Source organism: Rhinatrema bivittatum, chromosome 6 (assembly GCF_901001135.1).
Source record: "Rhinatrema bivittatum chromosome 6, aRhiBiv1.1, whole genome shotgun sequence".
Classification (NCBI taxonomy): domain Eukaryota; kingdom Metazoa; phylum Chordata; class Amphibia; order Gymnophiona; family Rhinatrematidae; genus Rhinatrema; species Rhinatrema bivittatum.
Window position 1 is genome coordinate 199,020,103 of NC_042620.1, and position 20,845 is coordinate 199,040,947.

Consider the following 20,845-nt stretch of genomic DNA (forward strand, 5'->3'; position numbering starts at 1 on the left):
CTGGTTATTCCTCTCTCTATGCAGCCCAGCATTCTTCTGGCTTTAGCTATCGCCTTGTCACATTGCTTCACCATCTTCAGATCACTAGACAATAACACCCCAAGGTCCCTCTCTTGCTCCATGCACAACAGCCCTTCACCCCCCATCACATATATCTCTTTTGGATTACCATACCCCAGATGCATGACTCTGCACTTCTTGGCATTGAATCCCAGTTGCCATGTCTTCGACCACCATTCAAGTTTCCTTAAATCACGTCTCATTCTCTCTACTCCTTCTGATGTGTCCACTCTGTTGCAGATCTTAGTACCATCCGCACATAGACAAACTTTACCTTCTATCCCTTCCACAATGTTGCTCACAAAGATATTGAATAGAACCAGTCCCAACTCTGATCCTTGTGGCACTCTGCTTAACACCATTCTTTCTTCAGAGTAGGTTCCATTTACCATCACAGGCTGCCTTCTATCCATCAACCAGTTTGTAATCCACTCCAACACCTTTGCGCTTACTCCCAAGCTTCTCATTTTATTCATAAGTGTCCTGTGCAAGACTGTATCAAAAGCTTTGCTGAAATCCAAGTAGATCACAACAAGCGCTCTTCCTCGAGCCAATTCTTTAGCCACCCAATCAAAAAAATCAATCAGATTTGTCTGACAGGACCTTCCCCTGGTGAATCCATGCTGCCTCATAACGAGCAACCCACTGGATTGTAGATAGTTCACTATCCTTTCCTTCAGCAGAGTCTCCATTAATTTTCCCACCACTGAGGAAAGGCTAACCGGACTGTAGTTTCCAGCCTTTGTCCACTTTCAGATTTCCTAGCTCTTCCCATACATTCTCTTCTATAAATGGAGTTTCGTCTATACCAACCCACTCCGATGTCTTATTAATTAACGACGATCTTCTTTATTGAACACAGAACTGAAGTAATTGTTTGATATTTCTGCCTTTTCTTTGTCTCTTTCCACACATCAATTCCTGTCACCTTTCAATTTCACTATATCACTTTGGAGCTTTCTCCTTTCTCTGATGTATCTGAAAAATGATTTGTCCCCATTCTTTACCTCTTTGGCAATCCTTCTATCCTTTCTATCATTTGAATCAATGAAAGGTACCAACAAGAGGAGCTGATTACTACAAAAACTATCCAGACTTTTTCACCAAGGGTCACCTGTTGGTGAGAGGTTGTATGTCTGCATGAAGTGCAAAGAACTCCTGGCTTTCAGCAATTGCGTCCAATCTCTGGAGGCCAGAGTGGCAGACCTGAAGGAGTTGAGTCAAACAGAGAGGTATAGAGAGGAGACCTGCAGGGGCATATTAGATTAATCCCAATTCCAGTTTAGCAGCCCTCGTGCTGCCTTTTTGGAGACCATCTTGGTGTGGCAGGAAGTTTTCCTGTAGCTAGGTCTTGTCCCTCAGGTGATCCTTTATTCTCTCACAATGAGGATGTGTCTCCAGGGTTCTGTGGCTGGAGGGAAGGGTTAGGATGGCTGTTGTAATGGGTGAGTCGATCATTAGGAAAGTAGATAGCTGGCTATCTGGTGGGCCTGAGGATCACTTGGTAACTTGTCTGCCCAGTGCAAAAGAAGCAGACCTCACGTGCCACCTAGATAAGATTTTAGAGAATGCTAGGGAGGAACACGCTGCCATGGTACATGTGAATACCAATGGCATAGGAAAGTGTAGGAGGGAGTTTCTGGAAGCTAAATTTAGGAGCTTAGGTAGGAAAATGAACTCCAGAACCTCTAGGGTTGCATTCTCAGAAATTTTCCTTGTTCAATGCTCAGGACTTATGTAAGGGGATTGCCCTGTATTTTGAATAAACATAGGTTAAGTAAATTAGCCTCAAGTAGGCCTCAAGAGCACCTTTCACTGACCACTAAAGTCACAAGATTAACTAACAAGCTTGCAAAATATATAGAAAGAAACTACACATATAGAAAACAGGCCAAAGTAAAAGGAAGTACAACAGATGTATCCAAAGCAGTTAACTGTCCACTTCCCCAACCTCCTCCAAATGAGGCAGCTAGCTGCTTCGATGAGTTGGATTTCAGTGGAAGGTGCTTCTCCCCTAAGCTCAATTGCAGATAGCTTCAAAGGTATCACAGAAAGTATAAATGTGCCAATACTATTAGTTGTTAGAAGAGGCATGATCCATACTTTAAGAAGTGACAAGTGATCCTTGAGATCTTTTCATCATCAATAAGAACATAAGCCTTTTGTCTATTTTACCGCATGCTTTATTATAATCATTGCCTATTACTTTATTATTGCTATTATTTGTCATAAGCAAGGTCATAATAAAGTAAACTACTATTTATCTGGGATGACTTTGTGGTTATTGACCCTGAAGGATGAGTGTGGTATGGTTGCAGTCCTCATTCATCACTCTATTTATTTATTTTATTTGCTTAAAATGTGTTTATTCTGCATCTTTCAATGCAAAATATAATTCAGTGTGGAGTACATCTTTGCATCTATAATATGAACATAATACCCAAGAACCGCAACTCAAGTGTTAAAACAAACAAAACAAATATATTAAAATTATTAAAACATACATAAAATGAAAAATAAAAATAAACTAAAATTAAAAAATACTGTTAAATCTATCCAAATGCTTCTCCAAGTAGGACCTTTTTTACCTGTTTCCTGAAAACTTTTATATCTTCCTCAGCTCTGATTTGTTCTGAATAGAATTCCACAAAATTAGAATTGCATATGTGTACATTCTAGCTCTAGTTCTCTGCAAATAGTCGTCCTGACTATTAGGTACCTGCAACAAATGCCAAGCTGCAGATCTTAGAGTGTGTGAGAGGGAGTAGACCACATAATCTTCTTTTCTATTATCAATAATTTATGTGTGAATGTGAGTATTGTAAACCTGGCCCTATATTAAAGTAGGAGCCAGTGTAAATCACATAGGCTGTATAGGATCAATTCTCTTCAATCCCTTTAGATTACGAGCTGCTACATGCTGTAATTTAAGATGAATTAGTGTGAAGTGAGTCTCATATGGGAGACATCTATCTGTGAGTGTTCCTGAAGACAGCCAGAACACTGAGAAACAACACTAACTTATAACACCCAGAGGCAGGCCAAGTTGCGTGGATAAGACAAGGATGAAGAAGGTTTTAGGTTTGTTAGGAACTGGGGAACTTTCTGGGGAAAGGAGAGATATTCTAATGGGATGGGCTCCACCTTAACCAGAGTAGAACTAGGCTGCTGCCACTAACTTTTCAATAAAAGATTAAGCAGCTTTTAAACTAGAACATGGGGAAAGCCAACAGTCGCTCAACAGCGCATGGTTCAGAGGCAGCTATCTTCAAAGGATACTGGCAAATAAAGTAAGTTATAATTTTCTGATAGGTGGTTGTAAAAGCTGAAAAAATTCCAGATGTATTTAAATACAGAGCACACAGGAAAAAATGACTCCAAATTGTTTGCATCATCTAATAATAAGCAAGTTATAGGCATATAAAAAATAAAAATACAAATAAAACTACTTTAAAATGTCTGTATGTGAATACCAGAAGCCTGAAAAATAAGTCTGGAAAGTTAGAATGTATGGTGCTAAAGGAAGATATAGACATAGTAGACATCTCGAAGACCTGGTTGGATAATCTATAGGACACTGGAGTCGATGTAATAAGAACCGCACTGAAATCCGTGCTGATTTTGCTGCACAGATTATTTTGGCGTGTGCAGCAAAAAACAATGGCAATGCAGGAAAACAGCTGTGTAAGCTAATTAGAAACACAGATAAAATCAATGCACAGCAAACATACGCACCATAATGTGCGCTAATGGTCCTATGTAGAAAAACATCTGCACAGAAAACCGCACAGACACACATCGGTGTGTGAACGCTTGCGATTGATTCTCGGGGCAAAAGCCTTTTTTAAAAAAGTGAATAATATAGTAGACCAGAAGTTGATGTGAACCTGGATAGAGCAATATCTAACCCCCTTCATAATCAGACTCTGACTGCCAGAGAGCTTGAAATGCAGATCGGCGATTCTGCCTTTTTGAGAAGTTACCTTTTCTCTACCTGTTCCGTCCGCCGCCTTACTGATTCTCAAAATCATTAAAAAAAACAGTCTCCATACTGGCACTTTCATTTACCACCTGCCCTGATCCATGCACTAAAAGCCCACATTAAAAAACCTGCACTAACACGAGCTCCCTGCTAGCACAGTTCCCTGCATTGCCTGTAAATAGATAATCGCCTCCTTTGCATGCCATTAGCTTACATTGGTGCAGCAAACCATGGGTCTGGTAAGCACATTTGTACATGCTTTTTTTCCTGCACACAAAACCCTTATCACATACCCGTATGGGGCTTTACGCAGAAAAACACACATACAAACCTGCAGCAGTTTCAGCGCACCTTATCACATCGGCCCCACTGTGAGGTAGATATTGAACTGTGTGTGGCTTGGCTAGTTAGCTGGATAAACTTATCTGGCTAACTTAGCCCATATATTCAGCGATTCAGCAATGCCTCTAAGTATATATAGCTATCTTAAAGTTAGCTGAATAAGTCTATCTGGCTACCGTATTTTTCGCTCCATAAGACGCACTTTTTTTCCCCCAAAGGTGGGGGGAAAATGTATGTGCATCTTATGGAGCGAATATAAAAAAAAAACCAAACAAAAATCTAACAAACCCCCCCCCCCCGACTCCCCCAAGACCTGCCGACTTAATTTCCTACAACCCCCCACCCTCCTGACCCCCCCCCCAAGACCTGACAAATTAATTTCCTGCAACCCCCCACCCTCCTGACCCCCCCAAGACCTGCCAAACGTCCCTGGTGGTCCAGCGGGGGTCCGGGAATGATCTCCTGGGTGTGGGCCGTCGGCTGCCAGTAAACAAAATGGCGCCGACGGCCCTATGCCCTCACTATGTCACTGAGACCGACCGCTGCTATTGGTCGGTCTCAGTGACATAGTGAGGGCATAGGGCCGTCGGCGCCATTTTGTTTACTGGCAGCCGACGGCTCACGCCCAGGAGATCGTTCCCGGACCGCTCCTGGACCCCCGCTGGACCACCAGGGACGTTTGGCAGGTCTTGGGGGGGTCAGGAGGGTGGGGGGTTGCAGGAAATTAATTTGGCAGGTCTTGGGGGGGTCAGGAGGGTGGGGGGTTGCAGGAAATTAATTCGGCAGGTCTTGGGGGGTCAGGGGGGTGGAGGTTGTTAATTTAAAGGGTTGGGATGGGGGGTGGTTTGGGGGTTCCCAGAGAAAGAAAAGTTTTCTGATCTGGGGAGTGGACCGAAATGGCCCTCCCCAGACCCGAAAACAAAATGGGGAGAAAAAAAAGCTATGCACTCCCCTAATTTGCTCCATAAGACGCCCAGACGCAGAGCCGGTTTAGCACAATTTATTTTTTTTTTAAATTTTCCCCCTCTGAATCCTAGGTGCGTCTTATGGTCAGGTGCGTCTTATGGAGCGAAAAATACGGTAATTTTAGGATAGTCCTGTGGGCCGATCAGACTTGGCCAGATAACTTATCCAGCCAGGATAGCTTTTCCCTGGAATGCCCTCACTCCATCCACCACTTAGCCAGCTAACTATCTGGCCAGATAACTAGTTATCCCGCTACGTGGCAGCTGTTCAGCAGGGCAGGATGTTCAGGCGCCGCTACTGGAAGTGTTACAAAGGTAACAGGCTAACTAACGTTGGAAGTGGCCAGAATCACTGAGAACAGCGATCCCAGCACACAGACAAGGGCCACTTTTGGAGGTAAGAGGTAGGTGGGAGGGTAAGAGCCAGGGGTGGGAGAGGGGGTGATTGTGGGGAAACACTATAAATTTATTTTATTTTTTGTGGGGAGGGAGGGAGGAAGGGGGAGATCTGGGCCAGCAGTAATGTTTGTTAGGAACTTTACAAGTTTCAACCTTTTAAACATTCAGAGCCAGTTTTGGATACTGTAAAGTGGGGAGAGAGATAAATCATTGTGGTGGTGAGGGGTGGGCATCAGGTCAGGAGGCCTGTGACTTATGGGCATTTCTCCTAAGATGCGCTACTTACCCGGATATCTCTGATGATATTCACATGAGGCCGGATAATTTTAGGCCTAACCGGCCATATTCAATCAATAGCCGGTTAGGGATGAAGTTATCTGGCCATATGGAGCCGGATAACTTTAAACAAGTATATTTAGCGGGACATTTATCCCGTTGAATATAACAAGTTATCCGGCTAACATTCGCCAGATAACTTGTCCTCTAAACAGCCTACTGAATTCTGGCTTCAGAGATTAGACTGGCTAGTAAAATGGGCAATGCAATTGTAGCCATTGTTACTATCTTTATCCCTATTTTTCCAGCTTAGGGCTTTTGCATTTTTTGAGTCCTCTTCTTCCCTGTGCCCCAGCTTTTTGAGGGATGTTGTTATAAAATTGGGCTCTAAGGATGCAGCTCCTCAGACTAAAAAGTGTATAACACAGGACACTGAAGCATAGGATCTATATGTTTGGAAAGTGAGTGAATGATGTAATAAAAGCTGGGACAGGATGACAAAGGATTGTAGATAGAGGGAGAAGAAAACAAGTAAATGAATAAAAGAGAAGAACCTGGACACCCCCATGGGACGCAAACTTCATGCATTTGGCCTCCAGCGCAAGCTGCAAACATGTCGTTTTTCCCCAGGCTTCCGACACACGAATGAGGAGTTTCTGGGCTCTTTCTTCATCCTTTCGATAACACTCCGTGAATAGGCCTGAATTTGCAAAGCGAGACATAAAGCAAGCCCACTGATCATCCACAAATGGGGAGAGAACCATGGTTATAAATATTGGGATCAATATTCAAAACTGCCTGATTAAGTAACTTCACTGGTTAGAACCTATCCGGCTAACATACGATGTACATTTAGCAGCACGGCTCTGCCACTGAATATATGCATATAACTGAGCATTTAGCCATATAAGTCTAACCAGCTAAGTTTAGATCTGTTCTAGGGCACATCTAGCTTAGCCATACAACTTATGCGGCTAAGTCCGAGTTTTGGCAGTAAGCCACATAAGTCATATGGATAACTCACTCTGCCCCGATCCACCCACTATCCACTTACTTTTTATGTGGCTACTTTTTTAGCCATGTAAGGGACTTATATGGCATAAATCCCGCTTACCTGGCTAAATAGCGCTGAACACACTTTGAATATTGACCTCATTAAGTTTACCCAAATCAAGCCTTTGCTGTTGCCATACATTTTCCACATAAAGGTGAGGTATGTACTAGAAACAGATCAGAGTAATACATTTTAAAGATCAACAAATGTCAGTGAATTTGAAGATACCAATGACTACAATTCCATGAAAATCAGAGCACCAAAAGGAGTTATTAAATTGGTTTTATTAATTTTCCATACTACCAAGGTTTAGTGCCATTACCGTTGCACTATGTTGGTAGCACCAAGAGCTTGGTTTGGTTATTATAAATTTAGGAGGTCCCTAACCTTGGAAAAATGTAGTAGTGGCTCCCTATTTTTAGTCTAGATCACTTTATAGACCTAAGATAGTTTAATTAGGGAGCTTCGTTTTCAGTTTTTATTTTATTTTTTCCTAGAAATTTATCAGTGTTTATTACAAGAACAAAAATTATATTTACTGAAAAATTGAGTCTTTTTCCCCCCACTGATTTCTCTCATTTTTGTCTTTGTTGTAATAAACACCAATAAATTACCATGCAAAATAAAATAAAAACTGAAAATGAAGGTCAATATGTGTAGTTTACCAGTAGAAAATGTAAGGAGACCACTAAAGGTCAAAGGGGGATAGTCTTCTGACCACGCTCTAAAGAAGTAACAGTGAGGAGCATCCAGTTCTAAGTTGAGGTTTGCAGGTGATAAAGATGACAAGAATGGCAGAAAGAGCAGTGCCAGAGCCAGTGACTCAGGACGTCCCAGAAACAGCTTGCGGTTGGAGTTGACCAAACCTTTTGAAACATCCTAACCCATGCGGAAGCTTCAAGTGGGCAAGTACATCCCTTATGAACATATGCTAATCTATGTATGGAAAGTGAAAAGTGATTTTTCTACTGGTGGCTAGAGGATTACATGTTATTAGAAATCACCGCCTAGGCAGGATACCACTAGAGGTCAGTCTAGAGAGACGGAGCAACATTTCTTTCCTTATCATCAAGACAGAGCAGTCCAGATGCCTAAGTTATGCTTCACAACCAGCAGATGGAAACAGAGAACAGGCTTCATGACATCGCCTCTTATAGCAGGAATGATCATCTCCGATCCTCAAGAGCCACATACAGACCAGGTTGTCCAGATATCCACAATGAACATGCATGAGATAATCTGCATGGACTCCCTCCATTGTATGCAAATCTATCTCATGCATATTCACTATGGATATCCTGAAATCCAGACCTGGTTTGTGGCCCTGGAATTGGCCACCCTTCTTTTATAGACCCCTGTGCTTTGCTCAGCCTACCACTATTCCCTGTCTCCAACAGATGATAGGCAAGCATCCTATGCTATTCTGAGTCCTGGTTTACTCTGGGTGAAAGAGACGTTGATTCAACTGCTCCTGGGTGGCAGTCCTTAGGTCCCTCCCCCAGGTGAGCTACTCCTGAAGTGATCGCTTAGGCTCTCTCATTCAGTACAGCTTTTCCCTGGGATGATAGTTTAGGTCTCTCTCCCACAGTGGTTCATTGCCTGATGGCCAGAGGTTTCTGAGGAATGGGTTTTCTTTCCTTTGCCCTTTCTTTGGCTCTCTCTTCCTCTCAGTTCTTTCCTCACTCTTTCCCCTTCTCCATTGAAGCAACTAAGCAGCTCCTATCCAGGCAATAAAGTTTAAAAAAAAAAAGAAGAAAAAGGGCTGAAAGGAAGAAAACAGTGTGATGCTTTGCAGTGCTGCTACTCTTATCGGCCGGACAGCTGACGTGACTTTTGCCGGGGCATTGAACACAGCAGCTGCTATGGCATCTTGAGGGAAACATTGGAAGAGAAGCCCCATTCTGTAATTTGTGCGGTATGCATCTGGCCATTTTGGAAGGGCTGCATTGTAAATCCTCCACAGACCAGACAGAGAGAAAGCATAGGGGAGAAGCTCTACCAGTAGGTGAGTCAACTTCAGTAGACCAGTCAGAACAGGCTCCCCACCAGCGAGAGCCTTCTCACGGCATTTTCATTAGCCATTTTAAAACCATGGGGAAAGTCCCTCTTGGAAACTGGTCCTCCACTGCTGTTTCCAATGCAGTTAGTTGCAATGGCAGGACCCTCTGGAGATGCAAGTGCTTCAGGACTGGGAGTATCTGGTTTGGTCTCTCCTCTGCAGGAATAAGCCTCAACTCACTCCTGGGCAGCAGTTTCTGTGGAGTTTTTTAAAGACTACACCAGGCTTTCTGCATGGGCCAAAGCTCATCTCCTTGGGTTTCTTCTTCCATGGCCTCTACCAAGGCTGATGGATGGTCAGTTTCAGATGAAAAGCCAAGAAGAAGGAGATGGATGATTTGGAGGATGAGGTCTCTTCCAAAACTGATTATTCCATTTTGGATTTCAAAGGTCCTAAGGGTAGCGATGAGGAGCTAAAGAAAGAGGAATTTTCTCCCATTGAAGAGGGAAAATCCTATATGGTTAGGCTTTTTCACAAAGAGGAACTCCTTTTTTTTGATCTTGCAATCCTTGAAGGTTTTACATATTGCAGAGAAAAAGGGTGCAGAGGAAGTAAATTCAGAAGAGAACCCTATTATAGTGGATTTGAAGAAAACACCCAAGCCTTTCTACTCCATCATCAGAGTGGAGGAGTAGCCTAGTGGTTAGAGCAGTGGGCTATGACCCAGGGGAAACCATTGTTGCTCCTTATGACCATGGGCAAGTCATTTTATCCTCTGTTGCCTCAGGTACAGAATTAGATTATAAGACCTGTGGGGATAGGGAAATACCTACAGTACCTGAATATAATCTGCTTTGAAGTACCGAAAAACAGAATATAAAAATCTAAATAAATTCTATCAAAAATTTAATTTCAATGAAATGGGATTCTCCGCCGGACAGTTTGAAATGCAGTAAGGCCTTGGCTAAGCTTTACCCTTCTCAGTGCACAGGAAAAGGAGAATTTTAAAGCTCTAAGGTATGTAAACTTCCCTTCATGAGGTGCAGCAAATTTAGGGGGACACAGAGTTCCCCAGGCAGCTATTTTATGTCCCAGATCTCTCCTTTTCTCACACATGATTTATAAGCACCCCTGGGGTTCATCCGATGGGGGGGCGGGGAAGGTTTAACTTCCTGGGCCTCTGGTGTAGCTGTGGATACAGTCATCAAAATTACACTCACCCCACTCTTCATGGCCACTAGTTAGTATTGTTCTCAAGTGGGAGGTATTTCCACTGGGGATTCAGATAGCAAAATAACTACAGAGTTTGAGAATGGTGTTCAAAGAAAAATGTATTTAAAGTTTGAAAATCAGGATCCAGGCTAGTATGGAGAAAATAAAAAAAATTGCATCAGGAAAATCATTATCAAAAAATAAATAGTCTCTTTGTCCATGGTAAGTCCCCTAGTTCTTCTCCCAACTGAACCAGTATCCAGTTCTAGAATCCCTTCTCTTTGGAGGGTAGGATAACCTTTTTCAAGTTCCAGCATGAAGCAAGGGCTGGAAAGATGACAAGCCCCTTGTTCAAAAATAGTTCTTCCAACACAGATAATTCCAACAATCTCTGCAATAATCTTAGTCCCAAAAATTCACAATCTCCATCCTCTGCTGATCACTGGTCGCAAGGATAAAAGATCCAGAACCTTGCCCTTCAAGATACAGGGGGTTTGCCCTTCTCTCAGGAAATTGGTTCAAAAAATCCAAAAACTCCAGTACTCTTCTACTCTCAAAATCTCCATTCTCTTCAGGTACCATCTAACAGGGAAGCAGACAGACCCCTCTGGATTGATCTTCTTGGGGAGAGGTAATGACCCTGATCAAATGCTCAGGGGGGGGGATTTATATCCCTAAGCAACAACCCACAAAAATATGGGAATACAGCAGGGGGAGGACCCCAAAAATTTAACATCTTATGGTGTTTTGTAACAGGGCAAAAACAGTAGCAGATGCTACAGATGGATGCTCTTATTTGTGCTGTCATGAGGAGCATAACTATCCCAGTAGAAGGACGACCTTCTCTTAAAATTACACAGGACTGAAAATCCAGAGTTGATTAAATATAAAGCACTGAAGCAGGCATTTGAAGCAGCGGGCATAGTGCTGTACGCGGCAGTTTGCAGTGGCATCATAGCTTATCAAAGAGAGCTGCTTGGAAGGTATGAACTTAGTTTTGGAGGAAGCAACTCAGATGGAACTAGGTTCAGCCTTTAGTGGATGCATTTGGTTTGTACTGCACCCAGAGCTATAGGCTCTATTGTAGGAGCATAGTGGTTGGTGTGGCTGTGCAATTGGTTGTATGATTCTATTTCAAAGTCTCAGTTGGTCAGATACTCCTTCAAAGGGAAACTCTTATTTGGAGAGGATTTGGAAAAATTTGTGAAATCACTAGGTGAATCTAAGGTGCTTTGGTTGCCAGAAGATAAGCCCAGGGGTGCTGCCAGATTTGCTCCATCTAGAAGTCTTTATTTTGACTTAGGCATGGTAAGTCAGTTAGATCTTCAGGAAGCCAGCAGTCTAGGCTTTATGATAGGTTTCAGTCCTTTCACTCAAACAAAAAAGAGGAGAGGTCCTGCTCTTTCCACAGTTCCCATAATTCACAATGAAGGTGTTTGAGCCCAGTCTTCAGACCTTGTAAGTGGTTGTCTGGCAGTTTTTCTCTGGAGGTAGGCCTAAATCACATCAAATCAGTGGGTTCTGGATGTAGTCAGGGAGAGTTATGCTCTGAGCCTGCCTGCCCTATTTCAGGCACTTTTATGGTTTCCCCTTGTTGATCTGCTCCAAATCGTATCACCCTTGATTGTCTTCTGAGTTAATGGTTAGTACTAGTCCTGGTGCCTACCTCCCAAAGAAGTCAAGGAAGATATTAGATTTACTTCATGATTCCGAAGAAGGAAGAGACTCTTTAGATTTGAAACAGGTCAACAAAGCTCTGAAAAAAATCATGGACTCTGTATGGCTGTTTTCTTCTTTTTTGGCCCAGCTTTGACTCTCTGTCAGGATAAATTTAGTAATTCCTTGGTCAGGTGTAAAGAGAAGTAATAACACTGGGATAGGAAGATGAGAGGATGGGTTAGGGTGGGGAAGTTTATATTATTGGTGTCAAATGCATATATATAAAAATGTATCTACATTTGCATTGTAAGTAATCTACAGTTTTGCTGTTGATAATGTTATTTGTTTTATTTTATGGAAAGCTAATAAAAATATTTGGAAAAAAATTCATTTCAAATGGAAACATTGAAATCTGCAATGGTACCAGTATGGTGGTGGAATTCTTGTGATCATTAGATCTGACAGAGGCATCCTTCCACATTCTAATCAGAGATGATCATCAGAAGTATCTTCAATTTGCAATTTTAGGAAGCCATTTTCAATTTCGCCAAGGACCTTCTTCAAAGTGATGGTGGTAATAGCAGTGGCCCTTCATCAAGAATGAATTTTGGTTCACCCTTATCTCAACAACTGGTCAATAAGGGTGAAATCACTTCAGGAAAGTAAGGCAGCTACGGCCAGAATAGCACAGCTCTTGTGTAACCCCCTCTCTAGCAAAGGGTCCCTGATGCAAGGGCTACTGCAAAGTCCTAGAGCTGTCTTTACTCTTCTAGACCTCTAACACATTCTTGCATACAACTTCAGCCCTAGGGGCCAAGATTCTCTAGCGGGGAGGAAGTCTAAGCCACTAGAGCCCTAGGTACTGTAGTAGGATAACCAGGCTGCACAGTCATTCTAACTCCTGTATCAAAATTCACAGTTACAGTGAGGGGGGTCTATTGATTCAGAAAAGCACACCTGAAGAAAACTTAGAGTCCAAATTGTTTAAATGTTTAAATCATAAAAAGGTTTTCTTAAGCTTGAAAAATAATTTCCAGGCAATGATTCTAAAGATCAAAAACAGGATGAGAAAAAATACAAATAAAAAACAAGTATGTTTTCTTGTCCAAAGGCCTCTTTTGATGACCCACTTTCTCATGAATATGTCCTAGTCCAAAATGCCTTCCTCAATAAGGGTAAGTTCTCCTCAAATTCCAACATACACCGGGAGTGATGGAAAAACTTCCCCAAGCTTCAAAAATAGATGGATTCTCCAGAATACTTCTCAAAATTCTCAACAAATCCCAATCTGTCTTTCACCATACTGTTAACTTAGCGCAAGATGCAAAAAAAACAAGGATCCCATCCTTCCTTCCAGAGATTCTCCCTCTCAGTCAGAAATTGATCCAAAATATCAAAACTCACTTCTCCATTCTTCTCAAAACTCTTAGTCTAAAAAAACATTCAAATTGTCTAGTCCTTTTGGGTTTTCTCAACTCTTCTACTACAACTCTTCTTCTACCACCAGCCCTCTGACTCTCTGCACATGCTCTGAGGCAAAAAGAGGATGTCCCAAAAATTGAGGCCATTCAAAATATGCAAAAAGCTTACCTCAAAATCCCCAAGAAGGTGCTAGCATATGTGAATCATCAGGGTGGTACCAGAAGTCAACAAGTGGCACAGGAAATAGAACTGTTGATGTTTTGGGCAGAAAAGCATGTAAGGATGTTTCCTCCAGAATACACTGCAGACACAGAAATTGTGCAGAGAAATTTTCTCAGTCAGAAATCCTTGGATCCAGAGGAATGGTCCCTGTCAGAGGAAGCCTTTGCCATGATGATTCACATATGCTACCACCATTGTGTTGTCCGAAAGAATTTTTACTACCTGTCCTGTTGATAGAATACTTGGCTTTCTCTGGAGACCAAGTGCCCTGAGCACATGATATAGACAGTGTTTTCCCCAACCGAGGAGACTGGCATGCGTTGTCACTGTGATCCATGCTGGATAGTCAGGATCCACCCCCAAATCCAGATTCTTCGACATCAGTGACCATTTGAAAGTCTTCTTGACTTGACCTAACCATGGAAGCCTGAAAGATTAATCCTGGGACTGAGAAGACCATCTGGAGAGCACCTTCCTTTATGACCTCATGTGAGCTCTCGCCCAGGGAACTAAATCCATTGTTGCCACTGTAGATCCTACAACCTGGAAATAACTCTTTGCCATGGGCCTTGGAGTCCACAGGTGGGGAAGCTGGTTCTGGATCTGATGGCTACCCATGTCAACACCAAGGTGAGCTGGTTTTTCAGTAGAAGGAAGGAACAGGGCTCATCAGAATTGGATGCTTTTATTCAAGAATGACTGAGATGGGTCTTCTTTGTGTTTATGTCTTGGCACTTAATAGGCAGAATCTTGCAGAGGATATCTGACCATCAGGGTCATGCTCCTGGACATGAAGAGCATTTTACTATGCTGCCTCAAGATGACTAATGAGTTTAGGAAGTGGATCATCTGTTTGTACTTTTCAGTGATCCCAGGAAAGGTGAGGTGCCCTCCAAAGCAAGGTTAGTTGTTGGATTATTGGCACGGCCTACATGGACAAGGGTTTGCCTCTTCCTATGAGGTTGCAGGCTTACTCTACTTGAGCTCTGGTTGCAACTTTGAGATTAGTCTCTCTGGACAATATCTGCAAGGTGGTGACCTGGTTGTCTTTGCATTCATTTTTGAAACATTATTGGTTTGACGTCCAGACCAGAGAAGAAGCAACCTTTGGTTCTGGTGTATTAAAGGCAGGGTTGGCAATTCTCCCATTTAAGGGATAGCTTAGTTACATCCCAGGTGTCTGGACTGGTCTGGCTGGATGATGAGGAGAAATTTACCCTTACCTGATATTTTCCTTTCCTTGAGTGAAGCCAGACCAGTTCAGAAACTCTCCTTGGTTGCCAACAGTTAAGCTACTGTTTATAAATATTATTTTCAGAGATTCTAGATAGTCGACTATACTTCAGAATTTATTATGTTGAAACCCATGGTTCTTTGGGGGGGTTTTTCTGGCTCAGGTGAATGCCCATATACATTTTTTTCTTTTCATATAGTTTGATTCTTTCTTGTTGGTTCCCTCGAAGCTCTTCGGTTCTGTGGTAGGGATGTTTGTTTAATTTCTTCTTAGCTTGTTGAATAGAATACTAGCAGAGTGAGCACAGCATGCAACCAAATAAGGGGTGATGTAATTAAGTCTGTCCTGTGTCTCCATTTGCTGACTGGGATGCAAACCCAGTCTTCTGGACTAGTCTAGCTGGACTCAAGGAAAGGATACATTTTTCCATTTGCAAAATACTGATTGTTCTATATTTGGAGCAATGCATCCTCACCATCAAAGAAGCAGAATAATAGGACAAGTAACATTTTCATTGGAACTGTGTAAAATCAAAGGACCGTAACCTATTAAATTTAAGTTGTTGTAGGAATCTACTTCAAAATAAATATGAAACCACTCTTACTTTTGTCCACATACATGGAGGGCAATTCCAGGCAGCCTATTTACCTGGGGAAATAGCTTTTAAAAATTGCCTTCATGAACCCTATATCAGCCAAACCCAGATAAGGGAAAAGAAAAGAGGTAGGCCCTGGATGTAAGTTAAATAGAAAAAAAATGTTCTAACTTTTTTTGCCAACTGCAAAATTTCAAGTCCAACATTGCTGCATTAAGGGGTAGATTTTCAGACGAGCGCGAATAGCCTACTTTTGTTTGCGCTCCAGGCGCAAACAAAAGTACGCTGGATTTTAGTAGATACGCGCGTAGTCGCGCGTATCGGCTAAAATCCTGGATCGGCGCGCGCAAGGCTATCGATTTCGTATAGCCTGCGCGCGCCGAGCCGCGCAGCCTACCCCCGTTCCCTCCTAGGCCGCTCCGAAATCGGAGCGGCCTAGAAGGGAACTTTCCTTTGCCCTCCCCTCACCTTCCCCTCCCTTCCCCTACCTAACCCACCCGCCCGGCCCTGTCTAAACCCCCATCCTACCTTTGTCGGGGGATTTACGCCTCCCGGAGGGAGGCGTAAATCCCCGCGCGCGAGCGGGACTCCTGCGCGCCGGGCCGCGACCTGGGGGCGGGTACGGAGGGCGCGGCCACGCCCCCGGGCCGTAGCCACGCCCCCGTACCTGCCCCCAAAACGCTGCCGACACGCCCCCGAAACGCCGCGACGACCGGGCCCGCCCCCGACACGCCCCCCCGACACGCCCCCCTCCGAGAACCCCGGGACTTACGCGAGTCCCGGGGCTCTGCGCGCGCCGGGAGGCCTATGTAAAATAGGCTTCCCGGCGCGCAGGGCCCTGCTCGCGTAAATCCGCCCGGTTTTGGGCGGATTTACGCGAGCAGGGCTCTGAAAATCCGCCCCTAAATGAGGAGTTGGCAGAACTCCTAAAATGCAAACTCAGTTTCTCCATACCACTGATTCACTGTGTGATCTTCAGTAAGTCATTATTTACTTTTACCTTTGTTTAACCAGTTCTAATCTGGTAATAATAAAAATAATAATTAGTTTCCTTCTCCCATTTAGAAGCTTACATGTAGGACAGATGCCAGGAACTGTTTCTGTAGCATTCATTGGCAAAAGTCTATTAAAATCTTGTTTTCATGATAGACACAACTTAAATCCTATTAATATATGAGACACTCCTAACCAATGGCTTTCTGCTCAAACTCTTCAGCCAGTATCAGCATTTCCTCTGAGCTGTCTGTATCCTGCTCTTCCTTGGAAAGCTCCTTCAGAATTTTGCTGCATCCCATGGCGGCCACCAGACAGTCCTGAGTCTGCAACCAAAAGGGAAGTGGGTCAGTAACTGGAATAAAAGCTAACAAAACTTCTGTAGTAGAGGGTTTACTAAAGCAGAGCATTAAATCTATGTCACAGAACCAATTCCCAATGCAGAGTTTCTGAAAAAGGATTTATATGGTCTCAAAACCTCTTGTATTAGGACATCTTTTCATTATTCTTGTACTGGTACAATAAAAAGTATAGAACAAAACAAAAATCTTCACTGCTATACCACAATCTAAAAAAGAAAATCTAAAAAGTATGCAGTAATGGGTCCAGTACACAAAAGGCATAATTCAGACCTTTGATGATTGGAACAATCTCAAACTCTGATGATGAACGGAGCAATCTCAAACCGCAGCATCACCGATTTCTCTTCTCAATTATTTACAGTTTTGTTCCTCTATCTGAGCATATTCCCCATATAAAGCAGCACTAAGCACCATCCAGTCACTGGAAGGCTGTATAGATCAGTGATTTGGCATACTTGATAGTACAGAAGGCTATTTCCATTGTAAAGTCAATTAGTTGATGAAATCATATTTCCCAGGAAACAGATATCTGCAATACTATACTATAAAATATAGTAACAACTGACACCCTTGTTGGCAGTTGGATTATAGAGGTCAAGGACTGAATGGGTGTAGCAGCAACTACTCTATTAGAGAGCTGTCTGCTACAGAACAAGGCTGATGTACACTGGAAAGAATAGCTTTGAGAGATTTCATTGTCACTGCGTGTTGTGTATTCTATCCTGTGAATTAATGGAGGAATTTAATTTTCAGTGATGTCAATCTGACAGCTTAGCTTTCATTAAGCAAATGCGCTAGATAAACAATAAAGAATGCAATACAATAACTGTACTGTTTCAGTCAGTCTGAGAGTGATATGAAACCTCCTCACCAACAAAAGGGAAAAAAAAACACTTCCAAACAAAGTCCAAACAAAAGACTTCCTCTAAGTGAGAAGTCACTGCTGCCCCTTCACTGATTGGGAGATGAGCACACATATTTTCTTGCCCCTAGCCTCCAGGATTGGGATTTGTTTCTGTCCAAAATGGGCCAAGGGGCAGGGCTCACCACAGAAAAATGACACAAATGCCTCAACTTCTAACAAAAGACTTTTCTCCAAACTAGAGGCAGATCCTGACAGGCAGGGAGGGAATGCACTGAAAGGAATCTTCTTCTAACAAAACACCAAGTTAGGTTAGTAGGACCTAACTCAGACAGGAACAACAAAAATTAGATCCTCGCTTTTCAGAAGCTAAACCAAAAGTGCCGAAGCTAAGCTTTGAAGTGCCGAAAAGTGGAATATAAGGAAAAAAAAAAGAACACACTGGCTTTACTCCTAGCCTCCCCTTCAAACCAACCACTTCAGACATCCTCTGAAGGAAGTGCTATAAGAAATGGTTTTTCCCACCTAGCTAGTTAACTAAAGGTCACGGATCTAGGGCCATCTAGTGGAGATCTGGGAGCCTCTACCAAAAAAATAAAAATCCTCCTCTTGCCATCCTCACCTCCCTATGAAACAAAGGAAAATACAAACAGTCTAACTTCAGTTAATCAGCCACAGTGACTCACTGCTCTCTTGATTAACAAATGTTGGTACCTATTCAAACCAAGTCACACTACCTCAACACCTTTCCAAGGTGAGTAACTGAGCTGAACTTTTCAACCTTTTTACTTAGGTATTCACTGCTCCTAGCTTATTTCTAGCTTCTGGCTACTTTTTGGGGTGGGGTTTTTTTTGTGTGGTTTGTTTTTTTTTTTTAAATACAAACACTCAGTTCTGCTTACTAGCTTACTAGCTGCCTTATTACTACATCCAATTGAATACTGTTGACTGTTAATAGTCATGTTTCAAGTAAAATCAGTTTGTTCACAGTTTGGCTTTTCTAGAGATACTAGAAGGCTAATGTGGGGGCAGGGCTATATGTCAGTGACATCAGCAAGTCAGTTTTCTCCATCTCCATCTGCCGATAGGAGTACATAACCCACAGGTTTGGATTGGCCTGCTTTTCTTAGAGGAAAGGAAATTATCAGGTAAGAAGTACTTTCACCTTTCATCCCAGATGTGCAAACCTTGCCCTGAGGATTCAGATTGGACCTCGGAAAATCATAAGGCAACTTAGGGGCTTGAGAGCTATACTCTTTTGCTGTAAATCCCAGATCTGGAAGATCCATTGTTTGAACTAAGTATCTGTGAAATAACCTTGTCTTGACCAGAGTTCCTTTAACGTAATCCTGTTTGAACCTGAGTACCTGTGAATTAACCCTGATTGGACTATGAGTACTGTGAATCCACTGTTATATAGTATTTTCAAACTAATGAAGGTAAAAAGAATCTGTTACCTCCTTTGTTTCAAATAAATCTAGCTTTTAATGAGAAGATACCTGTGTTTTCATATCATTTGGCCAGCAACCTAACAGTTGTGCCTTTAAACCATATCTTCTACTTTGCCAAGCTCTAGCCTGCCACTTAATAATATAATTAGTTCTAGTTGCTCTCTGGATTTTGCTCTTTTAATGTTAGGTATGACCCAGGGAAGGGTATGCTTTTAATTCCCAGAAAAGCCCTGACTCACTATTTGTTGCTATCAGCCAAAAATTCAACTGCAACTAAGTAGAAATGAACCTTTCATCCCAGTTTGTCAAACTGGCACTCTAAGGTATGAAGGATTCTGGAGGTGGAATCCATAACCTTACAAGTGAAAAATGAAGTATCTAAATTTTGTGATACCTGGTCTCTGTTTTTGATGTTTACTAACTGTTATGTAACTAGCTATAAACAATTGGTCTTGGGGATACATGTTTTGTATTCCTAGGTTGGAAGTACAGTATTTTAGCATTAGTCTTTCTCCTGGTTGGAAGTATAGTATATTAGCATTAGTTTTGCTCCTGTTTACTTATCTACTTTAAAATCTTCTATTTAGTTTTTGTGGTATTCCACTCTTCTGGGATAGGCTGAAAGTAAATTTCTGTTGATTTTGTATATCTATGTGTTCATGTTCTGTTATTATGATATATTCAAATGATGCACATTGACACCTTTGAGATATTATTTTAATTTATGAAATTATGTTATTTATATGATGCACAATAAAGATATAGTGGAAAGAAATTGGGAGTCAAATGTTGCTTCCAAAGAAGACCATCTAGAAAAAAAAACCTTAAAAATAACAACAAAGATATAAAAAATTTGGTTAAAGTTTTGAGTATTCAAACAAATGTTAGGTCACTAAAAAAAAGGTGCTGTGTTTAAGCATTAAGAACTTTCCAGCAATGGGAAAGGGAAGTGAGAGTTTAGGAGACCCTTCTCCCAAAGGGGATGGTTTAAGACGTAGTACATAGGATATTTCCATGAACACTGAGAGTTGTTATTAGAAGATTTGTTGTTAAGAGGAGTTCTGGAGCTAGCCTTTGAAGAGTTCAGAGCTAGAGTGTGGAAGTTATTGATTTACTGGAAGAGCAAAGGGAACTCCCTTCAGCAAAGACTGAGTGCATTCTGGGGGACATCATGATCAAGGGGTAAAGGGGGCACTTAGGCATGACAAAGCATAGCAGAGAGACTAAATTAATTCTTTGCTTTGGTCTTCACTGAAGAAGGTATAAGAGAAATACCCATGTCAGAAAAGATATTTAAAGGTGATAACTCAGCAGAACTGAAACAAATCTCAGTCTACCTAAAAGATGTAATAGGGTAAATTGACAAACTAAAGAGTAGCAAATCACCTGGACCAGATAGTATACATCCCAGAGTGCTGAAACAACTAAAAAATGAATTGCAGACCTGCTATTAGTAATTTGTAAACTATCATTAAAATTGTCTATGGTACCTGAAGACTGGAGGGTTGCCAATGTAATGCCAATTTTTAAAAAGAGATCAAGGAATTATCCAGGAAACTACAGGCCAATGAGTCTGACATCTGTGCCAGGCAAAATGGTAGACACTATCATATAGAACAAACTTGGTGAACATATAGAAAGGCATAGTTTAATAGAACAGAGCCAACATGGATTTAGCCAGGACAAGTCTTGCTTCTCCAATCTGCTACATGTTTTTGACGGCATAAATAAACGTGGATAAAGGTGAGCCATTTGA

The 20,845-nt window shown here is 42.1% G+C and overlaps 1 protein-coding gene across 1 annotated transcript in view; it reads right to left on the reverse strand.

The window, feature by feature from the left end:
• Nucleotides 1-20,845, reverse strand: part of TRPM2 (transient receptor potential cation channel subfamily M member 2) — a 319,065-nt gene that overhangs the window by 238,148 nt on the left and 60,072 nt on the right. The window contains exons 10-11 of the mRNA XM_029607926.1: nucleotides 16,611-16,740; nucleotides 6,579-6,724 (exon numbers count right to left, since the gene is read on the reverse strand). Of these exons, the coding sequence (XP_029463786.1) occupies nucleotides 6,579-6,724; nucleotides 16,611-16,740 (276 nt within the window). The remainder of the gene's footprint in view (nucleotides 1-6,578; nucleotides 6,725-16,610; nucleotides 16,741-20,845) is intronic.